This window comes from Amphiura filiformis, chromosome 10, assembly GCF_039555335.1.
Source record: "Amphiura filiformis chromosome 10, Afil_fr2py, whole genome shotgun sequence".
Taxonomy (NCBI): Eukaryota; Metazoa; Echinodermata; class Ophiuroidea; order Amphilepidida; family Amphiuridae; genus Amphiura; species Amphiura filiformis.
In genome coordinates this window covers 10,652,090-10,668,113 of record NC_092637.1, presented here as the reverse complement: position 1 = coordinate 10,668,113, position 16,024 = coordinate 10,652,090, and the positions used below count along the sequence as shown (strand labels likewise).

The 16,024-nt window shown below is 36.0% G+C and overlaps 1 protein-coding gene across 2 annotated transcripts in view; it reads left to right on the top strand.

The window, feature by feature from the left end:
- Positions 1 to 16,024, top strand: part of LOC140162487 (uncharacterized) — a 142,071-nt gene that overhangs the window by 111,639 nt on the left and 14,408 nt on the right. For both annotated transcript variants that reach the window (XM_072185728.1, XM_072185727.1), the window contains 5 exons: positions 1,128 to 1,241; positions 1,832 to 1,942; positions 5,387 to 5,443; positions 6,526 to 6,618; positions 14,536 to 14,817. In XM_072185728.1, the coding sequence (XP_072041829.1) occupies positions 1,128 to 1,241; positions 1,832 to 1,942; positions 5,387 to 5,443; positions 6,526 to 6,618; positions 14,536 to 14,817 (657 nt within the window). The remainder of the gene's footprint in view (positions 1 to 1,127; positions 1,242 to 1,831; positions 1,943 to 5,386; positions 5,444 to 6,525; positions 6,619 to 14,535; positions 14,818 to 16,024) is intronic.

Here is a 16,024-nt window from a genome sequence, read left to right as displayed (position 1 = left end):
TTCAAAAAGTGTGTAATAGCTGAATTATTAATATATTTATTATATAGTTGTGGCGTTAAAATACCCAATTGTATCGTTTACGACGATGCAATTCTTCCAGGGACACCTTTTATTTTATTCAGGATGTATCAATATTGATTGGTACCCATCAATTTCTAGTGGTTATAGACAAGACTGACAAATTAAGATGCAACATTAGATCCATCTCATTTGTAGATAAATGTTATTAAGAGTCCTAAAACGGCAATTTGTACGTGGTCATATCAACGTGATCCAATTATACAATTCAAAGAGGCGGGCCTTTCAATCAACATTTTGATACATCTTGTTTATACTTATGGTGTCTGTTGCATGATTAATTGTATAGTTAATTGATCTTTAATGCTCTGTGTACTAGCCGTAGGCTTCAACATAAAATGTACACGTTTTGAGATATTTTCTCAAAATATCAAGAGCTATCTTAAGAACCTGGAATACAAGGTTTGTTTGTACTCATTTTAATGCATTTCGCATGCTGATTCCAAATATGGTCATGACAATTCAGAATTTTGTAAAGTTTTAATGTTTTTTCTTTTAAATTGAAGCGTGTCGTCTGCAGTCGACACCCGCGTTTAAAGAGTTAAAAGAACGCTGCATTAGAAATGGGCTATTCCATTTAAAATCCACACTACCCCTATGGATGATTTAGCTAGTCTTTCACAGAGGGAGTATAAGTTTAGAATAGCATACCAATTGGGTAACTTTCAAAGTGATTAACTCTAACCAATTACATTTGACCCCCCCCCCTGGAAAGTATTTCCAAAATCTTCCACAGGGGTAGTGTGGATATCAAATGGAATAGTCCAATGGCCCTATATATACTTTGATCAGCTCATAATCGGCGGGTCTTATAACATCGCGGATTAATATCAAAGTATTTGATTTTGAGAATTTTCTTGTGCCATCTCGCCAGAATCATCACGAATTATTCAAGTCCTATACTTTGTCTACTTTTTTAACACACAATATTTAGACCATACAGGTCAACCAATAGCATTCTTAAACGGGGGCCTACTTTTCGGCATAGTAATAAATGGCTAACATTTCCCGCCTATTACGAGCTGATCAAAATATGATTTCCTTTGCAGATCAATGTCAAGACGGTTACTTTGCTTGTTCAGATGATGGACCATGCTTTAACAACAGATTGATGTGTGATGAATACGTAGATTGCACAGAGACAAAGATGGATGAAATAAATTGTGAGTAAGGCACAACATCTTTTTGGTGCTGTAGCGTTATCGGTGCCCGAAGAGGTACCGATGGCACTTTTTATCGTACCCTGAACATTTGTACAGTGCATTTGTTTTTTATTTAAAAGAAAAACAATAACACTATGCAAATGTTAATTATTATGCTTAATGCAATGTATTAAATCTCCAGGGATTCGGTACCTAACCGGGCACCGATAGTTTTACAGGACCAAATTGGATGTGGTGCATTGTGACCCAATCTGATCAAATCAGGCCGAGTCGGAAATTATGAAAATTGAGTTTCTACCATATAATACTAACTTGCCTATAATACCTACGATTACTGATGCTGAATCCCCAGGACTCTTGAATACTTTTATATGTCCATTATCGTATGTTTTTATCATTTGTTTCTCCTCATTTTTTGCCTATATCTCAGTTTATTATTGCCGAATTTAGAATTACTGGACCCGATCTGGTCACATTTGTGGTGAATACTAGAAAGAAGTTATTTTGTCGAAATATGTAATTATTATGATTATGTAATTGGAAATACATTACAATATTATTTCTACAACTTTTACCTTACCGTACAACAGGTCCATGTCCAAGGGAAGGCGATGTCCGATGTGCGAACACACGATGTGTCGCTCTTGACAAGATATGCAACGGTGAAGACGATTGTCGAGATAACTCGGATGAGACAGATTGTAAGATTATATCATATTGTGTTCTTGATTTAAATTGTATTTCATTTTGTAAAGTAAAGGGGGTAGTGAGGGGTGTAACCTAAAGCACTGACCACCCCATCCTTCCCGGAGAGGTATCGTCTGTCATCTGGACTGTTTTGAATCTCCACAACAAACACAAAACGTTTTCGACATCATTCGCAAAACTAGGTTATAAAAGGTTGTCAGAAAACGTTTAAATGTCGGGTTATATAAAGAAGAGGGCATAAAACGTTTTTATAACATTAAAAAACATTTTTTGATAACCTACTGCAAATATGTTAACATAATGTTATTTTAGTGTTGTCAAAATATTTGGCAAAAATGTTTGCAAAAAATAGTTTACATAACTATTATAACCCGAAATTTAATGTTATTAAGGTTTGACACTATTTTAAACTGTTGCGATCTTGCGAATGGTAGTCAGCTTTGACAAAAATTGCATTGCTCATTTCATAGCGAGTGTGTAGTCAAATATCACAGATAAACTTTTGTAGGTCCTGTGGTTCTTGAGTTATGTTGTAAAGAGGGCTGAAACAACAACATTTTTGTAAAACGTACATAACTCATTAACAACAATAAATTAAGCATGTTTTCAATGTATATGATTTGTAGAATGAACTTTTGCGAAACACCAAAGTGTTATTTTTCAATTATATTGATTCAGATAATGAAAATCGATTTTAAGTAGCTGTAGCTATTAACAGGTACAGACTTGTATACTGAAATATCAAATGAATGCTTAAACATAAAATATCAAGCTTTTGAGATATTTTTCTCATAATATCAAGAGCCACTGACCCAAAACTGGCCTTGGTTGTACTCATTTGAATGTATTTTTTCATTATGATTCAAAATATAAATAATTGTGTAGATGCAAATGTACAATCATGATTTTTTAAATAATTTTTAACTTTTTTAAAGGAATTGTAGTAGAACTTTACATTTGTATCTATTTTTCCAGAATACAGAGTGTGCAGATAAACAAAAAGTAACTAAATATGTCAATCAATGAATAATTCAATATTATTGTAATTAGCACATTAATCCCTAGCTATTTAATAATTCATTAAATTACAATATAGTCCATGGCGCTGTACAGTGATATTTGAGTTAACATATTGTCTTGCTACATTAGTGGAACAAATGATAATCTGCTTGATAATGAAATTGATAGTGAGCCAAATGTTTTTGACTTTAAAAAACAAAACAAAAAAAACCTCAATTAATGGTAGTTTAATACCAAATGCAAACTCTAAGAACATATCGGCGCACATGGGCTCATAAATTAGCTTAAAGGGAGTCTCCGGCAATCATAACATGATGCCTTGTATTTTAGAAAAATAATTATCAAGCACGAATCACATGGTTTTATTTAAAACAAACTCATGTTGACCATAAAAACGAATAAAAACAGTCGGCTCTCAACACGCGATATTCAAAATTCCCGCGCCGAAATTGTCTAAGTGCAATGACGTAATGGTTATTTGTGTTCAATTGTCGTCAGCCTTCATTGTACTACTGGGACGTCATTGCACTCGACAATTTCGGCGATAAAACCACGTGATTCGTGCTTGATAATTATATTTCTATTATAAGGCATAATGTTGTGATTGCCGGAGTCATCCTTTAAAATCTAAATATAATTAAGAGTCCTTGCCATTATCTGGTAGGATTTATGTGAGGGCTTGTTTAGATTGGCCTAAAATGGAGCCCATATGCGCAATTAGGCGAATATTTACAGTATGTACATTGTTTGCTACATTAACTACATTTAGGTACACTAAAGTTTTTGGTTGAAGAACATGCTCTACTAAAACAGTTAGTGTAAAAGATTAGTTGAGAGAGAACTATATTATTAAGGATGTTTCTGTTAACTCGCAGGTCTTTACTAATTTATTTTGGTCTAGCTATTTCTAAATTAGTACATCGGGCCCAACTAATAAAACTCTTCTAAAAGCATTAAGCTACACTAATTAAGCACAACTCGTGTGGGTTTTGAAATTTGGTGAAGCCCTGAAATATTCGGAGAATCGCTGAACTAAATCGCATATAGTGGGCTACACTAATTTATGTTAGTTGAAGTTAATGTGCCAACTAACTTTTTCCCGCCTGTCTAATCATATGATCATGATAATTTGCACAATTTTCGTCTTGAGTCAGCGGTGAGCTGCAGTGACTTTGTTGCTGCAGATATGCTGCATAAATCGTCAGTCTATATGGACAGATGAAGGTAAGATAATATTCTAGTTTCATCACGCCAAGTTCAGTCCATAAATTGGGCAGCCAATTTTATAGCTTATTTCAAGCTTATCTATAATTTAGGTAAGCGTAAAGGAAAGTGGGGCTATGAATTAGCTTCCTGTTTCACAAGTTTCAGTTGGATGAACCTATATTACATGGACTGAAATGTTTGCAATGATGAAAATAAAATCTTATCTTACCCTTTCCCCTTCATACTGACGGTAAATGCAGTATACATCCGCAGCAACGGATAGCAGTTTGAGACACCAACTAAGAAAATTAATACACCGTTTTTGTTTACTGATTACGGACATTAGTGGATCACTTTAGTTTAACTGAGAGAACCAATTTAGTTGATTAGTTACGGTAGTTTAACTAAGCAAGACTTCGTTTGTACTAATTTGACAATAGTTCATTGAATTTACAACCGTATGACAAAACAGGCAAAAATGGCTGTTTTGCACAAGATTTGCAATTTAAAGAGAATTGGCCATTGCTCATTCTAATGACGCTAGTATATAGACAATATTAGTGTGTTTTTTCATTTAAAAAAATTAAATTTGAACAATATTGTAAGGAACATTTGAGGTTTTGACATTTAAAAATGTGCTTGGATAGGTAGTTTTCAACAGATTTACCACATTCGCCTTGCAACATTATAACATTGAATATAACATTGAATTGCGTTATAAAAAAAAATAATGATTGGATAAAAGGAACACTTGAGGTTTTGACAAAAAAAACAATCACAGAGGATCTAGGACTAATTTCCAGCTAGAAGCTCCACAGCTCTTACGATGCTATGCACTCAACCGTGTAGTGAGACTGTGTGGTGACACTTCACTGCTTTGCTTGGAAGCTCTTAGACGAAAATATGTGCTCTGGTGTATCGAGGTAGAAACTGTGCATAGATAGCTTATAAGAGAATCGTTTTTGTATAGAAACCTTTCTATATGAAGTTAGAACAAGGACCCTAAAAATTAGTAGAGTAAATTTGTTTACTCTTTTAATTAGTATAAAAAACTAGTCGAGCATGGCCTACTATCAATAAGTTGGTTAGTGAATGTTTTAACTAATCTTTAGTTTGTAGAAACACATATAATTTTTACTATTTTTTGTTGTTCAGATAACCGAAAAAATATTTCAGTGTACTTTACTGTATTTAATATTTGTACCTTGCAGGCCCAACAACCATGCCAGTGATAGAGTCGTCCACTACGACCGCATCATCCACGGAAGGTAAAATGATTGGTTTGAAGAAAAAAAATGTTGTTTTCGTTTAAGTTAGAATAAATTTGATTAAAGATCAGTCTCTCAATAATCGTCATGACAACAGGAACGGATATTGGACGGTGTTATTTATTTTATATCTAAATCCAGCTTCAAAAAGAGGAGTAACTTAGTTTTAGGTTGATGACAAGTAGGATTAGGCAAAAATACAAGACGAAAATTGTGAGGTTTGCATGCATGCCAGGGATGAGAACAGCACAGTACAGGTTCAAATGACACCAGCTTGAGGGGATATTTTCCCTGTAGTGAGTTGATAATGGCTGCGATAGATAGATTGAATGGTTTTCGTTGTAATTTCATGATATATTCACGGTATTCAAGTATAGTATAAGAGGTATAAGATTATAAGAGGCAAATGAGTTATTGAAAACATTGTATAATGTGCAGTGGCGTAACTAGGGTAGGTAGCGCCCGGGGCAAGAAACAAAATTGACGCCCTCCCCCCCTCCCCCACAAGAGAATATCTTAGACGCGGGCAGTGGCGTAGCTAGGGGCTGTGGCTCTCAGCGCTAAGGATACATAATGCTCCACCTATTTTTGAAACAATTGCGCGCGGAGCGAGCGAAATTGTAGACAAATCAGGCCTACCACTAATTAAATTTGGTTACTAGAAGTTGAATATATGTCTTAAAATGTTCTTTCAATAGATTCTGTGCTGAAAAGCGCGAGAAGCGCGCGAAAAATTTGACTTTCATCACTTGGAGGGGCGCAGAATCGATGCTGAATTGGTCAATTTGGCGCCCCCTAAGGGTAGCGCCCGGGGCACGTTGCCCCTCCCTGCCCCTCCCTGCCCCCCTGCTAGTTACGCCACTGATAATGTGTGTTATTGACTTAACCTGCTTAAGCATCTTGTTTCATTGTACTGTGGTGTAACTGAAGTTGGGTAGTGACTGGACATAGGTGCGTATTTCGATGATCGCAGTATCGAATCGCGCGCATAACGTTATTTACGCAGAGCCTACACAGACATCCGAGCTTCAGGCGAACCAACTTATAGTTTATGTTCTCGATTGATTGTTCCCAATTACAAGGTCCTACCACAGAATCATCCAGCACAACAGAAATATTGAGCACTGAGATGACAACAGAATCGTCAAGCACAATAGACCTCACAACAGAATCGGGTACTATATTATTTCAAGCTTATTAATCTCAAAAAAGTAACTATCCTCCCCCCCCCCTCATTTAATAATTGCCATTATTCTACAACGGGCTATTGTATTACAAATCTGTAAAATGCGTTGGAAGCAGAATATATTTTTGTACATTTTGACACCTCACTTGTAGCAATAATATTGTCTAAGTATTGACGTCACAGTCCAATGAACTCAAGAAGATTTGCAGTAAAATCTATTGATTTGTATTCAGTATATTTGAAAGGAAATCTCTGTACTGATATTTGAGTGTTTTTGTATTTTTGTAAGTGCAACAGAAATACATTCCGCTTCCATCGCATTTCACAGATTTGTAATACAATAGCCCGTTTTTGAATAATGACCATTATAAATGGCGGGGGTAATTACTTATTTTGAGATGTTTATTATTATTATTTCTTATATAGCCCATTACATACAAAATTTCAATGTGTTTTATAATATTTCAAAAACACCAAAACTACTTAATTTAAAGAAATCAATAGGTGATTGGATGACTAGTTCACAGTAGCAGTCTTCATTCAGTGTTGATAAAGATCGAAACGAGTGGATATCGAAATGTACACAGTAGGTGCAATTTATTGGATCAGAAATAAGAACCTTTTGATTGACTTTTGATTGTACTTAATTTAAATGCACGAATATATTTTTACTATCCAATATACACACGATATGCATATCAAACTCAGAACCAGCTGAGATGAAAATAGGTTAAAAAGGTTAGTCACTGTTGTCAGAAATCTCATCTAATATTTTTCGTTCAGATGGCTCTTTTAAATTGTTTATTTCAAATACGATTGGAAACAAATTTGGCAATTTAAAACCAAATTTGTTCGAATTTGAATATCGCTATATTGTCTATTTCTATTACATCATTGACATAGGTATGAAGTGAACTGTATAAACCGCACGGGCTAAATACTAATTGCTTTGTGTTGGGTGATGGTGTCAAATAGTTTTGGGTAGACAATGTGCTTTCCATGAGCTTACATTATAGCGCTCATAATACAGTGGATTTGGTGGCTGAATTTGAGCTTTTTTTATTGTCGTTGTTGCGAGTGGCTTTTATAACAATGTTGCTAGATCACATTTCCCGGTCACATTTCATAAACTTCGTCAGTATTTGGGGTTCGCCAGAGTTGCACTTGCAATGTTCTAGAGTGGAAATTATTAGAAATTATTAGAAATTATGTGATTGCTTTGAAGCACCAAGTGAAATGGCCCCTAAGATTTTGTGATCTTAAAACTCTGGATTTCTTCTTGTGGGGCTATCTAAAATCAAAGGTCTCCTGCAGACCTTGATAAATTCCAGTCATATATAATTGCACAAGTTGATGGCACATTCTCCGCTACAGTGTTCAAAATGCCAAATCCGTGTTGCCCGTAGTCTCAAGTTGTATTCAGACTTACTTCATCCAAAAGAAATGACCTTTACTAAACTTATACTTAGGAGTTAGTTTCTAAAATATGTGGGGCTATAGGATTTAACATGCCTTGAAAGGATAAAACAATAAAGGAGAGTGTAAATAAAATGACAACAACTATGTGGCAAATACTTGATTTCTTCATACTGAACACAAATTGCTATATGATACAGTCATGTTCAAACAACACTAGATACAAAATCACAATACCGATAGGCATTATTAACTTTATACTGTGACGCGTGTAATATAATAGTAATGTTTGTTTATTTATAAAGACTAGTTATTACTTATAGTAGTGATAGAGTCGTCCACTACGACCGCATCATCCACGGAAGGTAAAATGATTGGTTTGAAGAAAAAAAATGTTGTTTTCGTTTAAGTTAGAATAAATTTGTAACTTAGTTTTAGGTTGATGACAAGTAGGATTAGGCAAAAATACAAGACGAAAATTGTGAGGTTTGCATGCATGCCAGGGATGAGAACAGCACAGTACAGGTTCAAATGACACCAGCTTGAGGGGATATTTTCCTGTAGTGAGTTGATAATGGCTGCGATAGATAGATTGAATGGTTTTCGTTGTAATTTCATGATATATTCACGGTATTCAAGTATAGTATAAGAGGTATAAGATTATAAGAGGCAAATGAGTTATTGAAAACATTGTATAATGTGCAGTGGCGTAACTAGGGTAGGTAGCGCCCGGGGCAAGAAACAAAATTGACGCCCTCCCCTCCCCCACAAGAGAATATCTTAGACGCGGGCAGTGGCGTAGCTAGGGGCTGTGGCTCTCAGGGCTAAGGATACATAATGCTCCACCTATTTTTGAAACAATTGCGCGCGGAGCGAGCGAAATTGTAGACAAATCAGGCCTACCACTAATTAAATTTGGTTACTAGAAGTTGAATATATGTCTTAAAATGTTCTTTCAATAGATTCTGTGCTGAAAAGCGCGAGAAGCGCGCGAAAAATTTGACTTTCATCACTTGGAGGGGCGCAGAATCGATGCTGAATTGGTCAATTTGGCGCCCCCTAAGGGTAGCGCCCGGGGCACGTTGCCCCTCCCTGCCCCTCCCTGCCCCCCCTGCTAGTTACGCCACTGATAATGTGTGTTATTGACTTAACCTGCTTAAGCATCTTGTTTCATTGTACTGTGGTGTAACTGAAGTTGGGTAGTGACTGGACATAGGTGCGTATTTCGATGATCGCAGTATCGAATCGCGCGCATAACGTTATTTACGCAGAGCCTACACAGACATCCGAGCTTCAGGCGAACCAACTTATAGTTTATGTTCTCGATTGATTGTTCCCAATTACAAGGTCCCCAATTATAAATGGCGGGGGGGGGGGGTAATTACTTATTTTGAGATGTTTATTATTATTATTTCTTATATAGCCCATTACATACAAAATTTCAATGTGTTTTATAATATTTCAAAAACACCAAAACTACTTAATTTAAAGAAATCAATAGGTGATTGGATGACTAGTTCACAGTAGCAGTCTTCATTCAGTGTTGATAAAGATCGAAACGAGTGGATATCGAAATGTACACAGTAGGTGCAATTTATTGGATCAGAAATAAGAACCTTTTGATTGACTTTTGATTGTACTTAATTTAAATGCACGAATATATTTTTACTATCCAATATACACACGATATGCATATCAAACTCAGAACCAGCTGAGATGAAAATAGGTTAAAAAAGGTTAGTCACTGTTGTCAGAAATCTCATCTAATATTTTTTCGTTCAGATGGCTCTTTTAAATTGTTTATTTCAAATACGATTGGAAACAAATTTGGCAATTTAAAACCAAATTTGTTCGAATTTGAATATCGTTATATTGTCTATTTCTATTACATCATTGACATAGGTATGAAGTGAACTGTATAAACCGCACGGGCTAAATACTAATTGCTTTGTGTTGGGTGATGGTGTCAAATAGTTTTGGGTAGACAATGTGCTTTCCATGAGCTTACATTATAGCGCTCATAATACAGTGGATTTGGTGGCTGAATTTGAGCTTTTTTTATTGTCGTTGTTGCGAGTGGCTTTTATAACAATGTTGCTAGATCACATTTTCCGGTCACATTTCATAAACTTCGTCAGTATTTGGGGTTCGCCAGAGTTGCACTTGCAATGTTCTAGAGTGGAAATTATTAGAAATTAGTCGAAATTATGTGATTGCTTTGAAGCACCAAGTGAAATGGCCCCTAAGATTTTGTGATCTTAAAACTCTGGATTTCTTCTTGTGGGGCTATCTAAAATCAAAGGTCTCCTGCAGACCTTGATAAATTCCAGTCATATATAATTGCACAAGTTGATGGCACATTCTCCGCTACAGTGTTCAAAATGCCAAATCCGTGTTGCCCGTAGTCTCAAGTTGTATTCAGACTTACTTCATCCAAAGGAAATGACCTTTACTAAACTTATACTTAGGAGTTAGTTTCTAAAATATGTGGGGCTATAGGATTTAACATGCCTTGAAAGGATAAAACAATAAAGCTGATTATGCTGATTATTGTCGGTTGCCAGAAAAAAAACCGCATAAATCTTTAAAAAACTTTGTCGGTTGCCAGAAAAAAAAACGCACAAATATTTAATAAACTTAAAGCAATGCCTTTCAAAATCGTATCTCGAAAACTACTGATTGACCATAACAAAAATGCTAACAAGTTTATAGTTATTGTAAAGTTATTTCTGGGTAATTAACAACTGAGTCTGCTGTCTGTGCACTTATTCTGTCAAAAGTACATGTACCCAGGGACCGTGTATAAAGGGACTGGAAACGGGATTATTGATAGCTATTGTCAAGCTATTGTTATCACATTATCTTTCACGACCTTCGATTGTATGCGAGTTGCGCCGAGGGCGCGATGTTTGAATGTTATTATTTACTCGTGTTGCTCTACAAAATATCAAAAACACATCAAAGTATTCCAATATCTTTTTTAAGTTATGACAAATTGTGTAAAATGCCTATCCTTTGTCGAAAATAATTTCTGTGTAGCATCGAGAATCATTTACATAGGATTTTGGAGACAAAATGTGATAATTTTGTGGAGATACAGAATGCTAGAACAAACAAAATAATATTTTTTTCTGGAATGTGTACACCGTACGCTTGGTATTCCTACTGATTTCGATACTGAAATAATTCTTAAGATGATGTTCTTTGAAGATTTATGTTGGCATTTCTAGAGTCTGTCATTATACTAGCAAACAAGTAGGCTCATTTCGCAATGTACAAGACAAGCCAAGCGCAGTGTTGTAACTGTGCTTGGATTCGTACTATGGTCTATTGATGAACGTATTATTCATGCTTGCTTAACTGGGGATAATTTGTAAACCAGCAACTCGCATGGTACAATGGATGGAAGGCGTTTCCAGTCCCTCCTTACAAGGTCCCTGATGTACCTTAATGACTAATCTATGACTAATGACTAATTTATGACTAACCCCAGGCTTTGAAATGGTGGCTGGGACATCATAATTTGTTTTGGCGAAATGATAAGGTAAGGTCGTTTTTGAATTAGTCTATACTCTTAAATAGTATTACTACCAGATACCTATTGCGGTGCATGGCCTGCGCAGGTATACCGTCACCAAGGTACTTGGCTGGTGCTATCCAGCGGAATACCAGTGTAGTACCAGTGAAGTACCACTGCTGGTGGGTCGTGTGCTGTAGCAGCATTGGTCCTGTGTAGGTACTCGGTGTGTACCAGTCAGATACCTTGGGTACGGTGTACCTGTGTACGTCTGCAGGCGACCGCTATAGGAATCTTGTAGTTTAAGAGTGTTTTAGTTTGCTCTGTCCTCCCAAGTATAAATGCAGCATCTGCTTCTATTCGTCTATTATCAGCAGTGTACTTCGGTTATATTTATAAATGCGCTTTTATAAATACGCACGTGACCACCTCCGCGCTGCCATAACAGCTTGTAGACAGTAAGTGTCGAAGTGAACTTCTACATAGCGGGTGGATTTCCTATACATTTGAATGCACTACTGTGCAGTAAGATTGTATATTTTGTTCAACTTTGAGATTATATTGTAAACGTTTCCGTTGTTGAATAATTTTTTCCGTCATCAAATACTTTCAAAATGTTGCTTTTAATATCATATTACAAATTCGGAATCCCTTCATGTGTAATCATTTTGCTATTCAATTAATACAAATTTGGTGATATTTATCCATCCTTTACTGTATAGTGGTAAATGCATGAGTATTTGGTCACGCTTGCTGGTCTTGGTATGTCGTGCCCATAGGTCACGTGCGTATTAAAAACGCATTTATAAATATAACCGAAGTACACTGATCAGCAGATAGGCAGTCAAGTTAACGCAATTATTAGGGCATCAGACTTCAATGCGAGAGGAAATCCCAAGTCAGAGCCCCGGTCTCGAATTATATCAGTTAAAACGGAGCCATTCGACCACGGGTAACGGGTTTCTTGTGTCATATCAATGCAATAGACTGCGCCTCGCATGCAGATCAGCATTGCGTAGACGTAGCGTATCCACATAACATTCAAAGTACATACATTTCAAAATAATATACACTCACGATATGATGGTTATTCTCTTCGTGTATTTTTTCTCTTTTTAGATGCTGAAATGGATAATTATGTCTGTGAACGTAATAACTTTCACCTTGAATGTGCCGTTGGTGAAACGATTTATGTTTCATCGGCGTTATATGGCCGTCATAAACCCGATGTGTGTACCGGTCTAGGGCACATCCTTGAAACAGGTTGCGCCGCTGATAATTCACTGGCAGTTGTTCGACAGCAATGTGAGGGACGCGAAACATGTGACATTATCGCGAGCAATGGTGTATTTGGTGATCCATGTCCAGGGACCTTCAAATATCTGGAGATAGACTATACGTGTAAAGGTAACTCAACTGAGCCAATGAAAATGCTACAATTGTTGAAGTGTTTGAAGTTAATATAGGTCTGTCCAATCTTTCCTTATATATATTAAAAAAATATACTATTAATTGTTTTAATTATTCTTGTCAAAATGTTAGTAAGTTCTGATTTCTTTAAAAAAAATAGTCTGAAATTCACCTCATCTTACCACAAGTATAGTTTGCACTATCTATCGTGTGTTCCCCCAAAAAAAGCTTTTTAATGAACATCGGTGTAGCTTTGTACTAGACTCGTAAAAGTAAACAGGTAGCAAATGTATTAAAATAACATGTTGGTATATGGCAGCTATTAATTTCTTAACGAATAGTTATTGTAGAACACTTGTCAATCACTAAAAATGATGTGGAGCCATCAAACATTCCATTTCCACTCCAATTAGATACAAAATGCATATGGGAGCCATGATTGTAATGTGCAAATAATGGATATATAAAAAAAGCCTGCTCATATGCAATTGAGATATTTGCTGCAAAGATCCCGTCCAAACTTTGAGCTCCTCGTGGACCCAGAAGACGACATCCGATTGAATGTAAATATTAGCAAGTGGCACACTTTGAACAAATAAGAAGAAACACCTTTAAAAAAATCGGTTGAAAAATGAGACAGTGCCGGCCAAAAAACTACGCATACGGGTGATTTCTATTTTTCACTAATTTGACAATTATGGGCGCGTTCTTTGCTATGGGCGCTTTCTTTGTTGGATTCTAATGACTATTTACATGATTTTTGGTCCCCTGGATATGTGTATGCATTTTTATACAAATCGTATGTTTTGATGCATGTTTTAAGAGCCAATTTAGGATGTGAGGGCGCTGTTCAGCTTAATAGCTGTTACGTATACCCCTACTAGAATGTTATCGTTTCTTATCAAATCAAAGTTACTGATAAATAACAGCATCTATCCAACCTTGAACTATCAACCTTATTTCAGTTGACCCCTGTATATTGCTATGGCCAGGTTACCCCTGTATTAAAAATTAGCTCCTAGGCCACACCAAAATGATAAATGGCTGAAAATTTCAGAATATGGATGATTGATTATTATCTCTAGTATGATTAACTTAAAAATCAAAAATGGTTGCGAAAGGGGTCGCTGAAAGGTAAAGCGCCCTCACGGCCTAATTATACACAAAACCGTTAATTTTAAGGACATTAAAAAGTTTCATTTGACACAAAGTGCATAAATGACCTTCCTGCTAAAACTATCCAAGTAGATACCAAAAATGCATTATATAATCCTTAATGTGATAAAATTCCCATAAAACTAGAAAATAAAGGTCAAATCTGCCCCCCCCCCCCTTGTGTGTCGTTATTTGGCCGGCACTGTCTCAATTTTTGGCCGATTTCAATAAAATTGGTGTCAAATTACTCAGAAAAACAAGCTGCATCAAATAAGCTGGTACCCTCAACTGTTTGCAACTACACCCTTATACAGCCTATAAGGTAGGTAAATCCTGTAAAGAAACAACGTATGTTGTGCACACCCACGATATGATGGTTGTTTTCTCCCTTTATTTTTCTCTTTTTAGATGCTGAAATGGATAATTTTGTCTGTGAATATGATAACTTTCATCTTGAATGTGGCGTTGGTCAAACAATTCATGTTTTATCGGCGTTATATGGCCGTCAAAACTCAGATGTGTGTGCCAAACGGCCCGGCCATGCTGATTGTGCCGCCGACAATTCACTGACAGTTGTTCAACAAGAATGTGAAGGGTTCAGAACATGTGACATCTTGGCACACGATGATGTATTTGGTGATCCATGTCCAGGGAAATCCAAATATCTGGAGATAGAGTATTCATGTGAAGGTAACTGTTTGAGCCAATGAAGATGCTACATCTGATGAAGTGTTTTAAGTTAATATACCGTAAACCTACGGTAGGCAATATTGAGAGCTAAACCTGGCAAATCCAGTATTTTCCTTATGGATATTGATAAAATATGTTGTTTTAATCTTTTTTGTCATAATTTTCCGATTTCTGATAGTTTGAAATTCACCTTATCTTACCACAATATTAAAGGAGTATGTCGTGATCCTAGCATCTCTTTTTATGACATTTTTTCCCGTAAATATCCACGAACAAAGCTTATTACACTGCTCCATACACAATGTGTTGTAATTTCGTTCTGGAATACCAGATTTTTTGTACATAAACATTATGTAGCCAGAGGTTTCCAGTGATATAAAAATCTCAACTTTTTTGAGAAAGTGGGGGGATGATGCTGTGGATCACGAAATGCCCTTTTAAGGTTATACACAATTTTGCCATTTTCAGAAGCAAAATGGGATGCACGTAGCCCCCTTTAAACTTATCTATTTCTGGAAATAAATATCGGAGAGAAAACGCAAACTACGTCTAAAAGCTGAAAGTGTAAGGGTCATTATTATGCTTGAATTTTCCACTTGGCTCAAAATGAAATGTACTTTTCAAACATTTCAAATTTTTTCAATATCCGGAGCATCAAGATTTTTGGGAACACGGCCATAATTTCTCATTGGAAGTGGCGATTTTGTTGGGAACTTCGACGCACATTACAAACAAGTCAATAAAAGAATGTGCATATTCATTCTTGATATTGGTTGTCTCGATTTTTTATGTAAGCTTAAAATGTTGGCCGAATTTGAAGTAAAATGGCCTCCACTTGTATGTCGTTTTGTAACCAGTAATAATAATTCCGTGCAAGATTTCATAGACAAAATTCTGACCTACATTATTTCTATAAACCCTCTTCTGCATGCAGGTGCTATTTAAATTTTCATTTCGATAGCAGAAAATTGAGATATTTGCTATTTTTCCGACTCGCTGCTGCCAAATTGTCTAGTTTCGCGATAAAAAGATACAGCGAAATCAATTTTTTTTTCGAACCATTTCACCTCGTTTCGGCTTGTGCTTTGAAGTACACACTTCAAAATTGATATAGTGATTCTATATTTCAAGCTGCGTCATACTGTGTTTTTCTTACCTCTGATTGTCGCTGCTCAAGGCCAAAATTCGAAATTTTTTGGACAGAAGT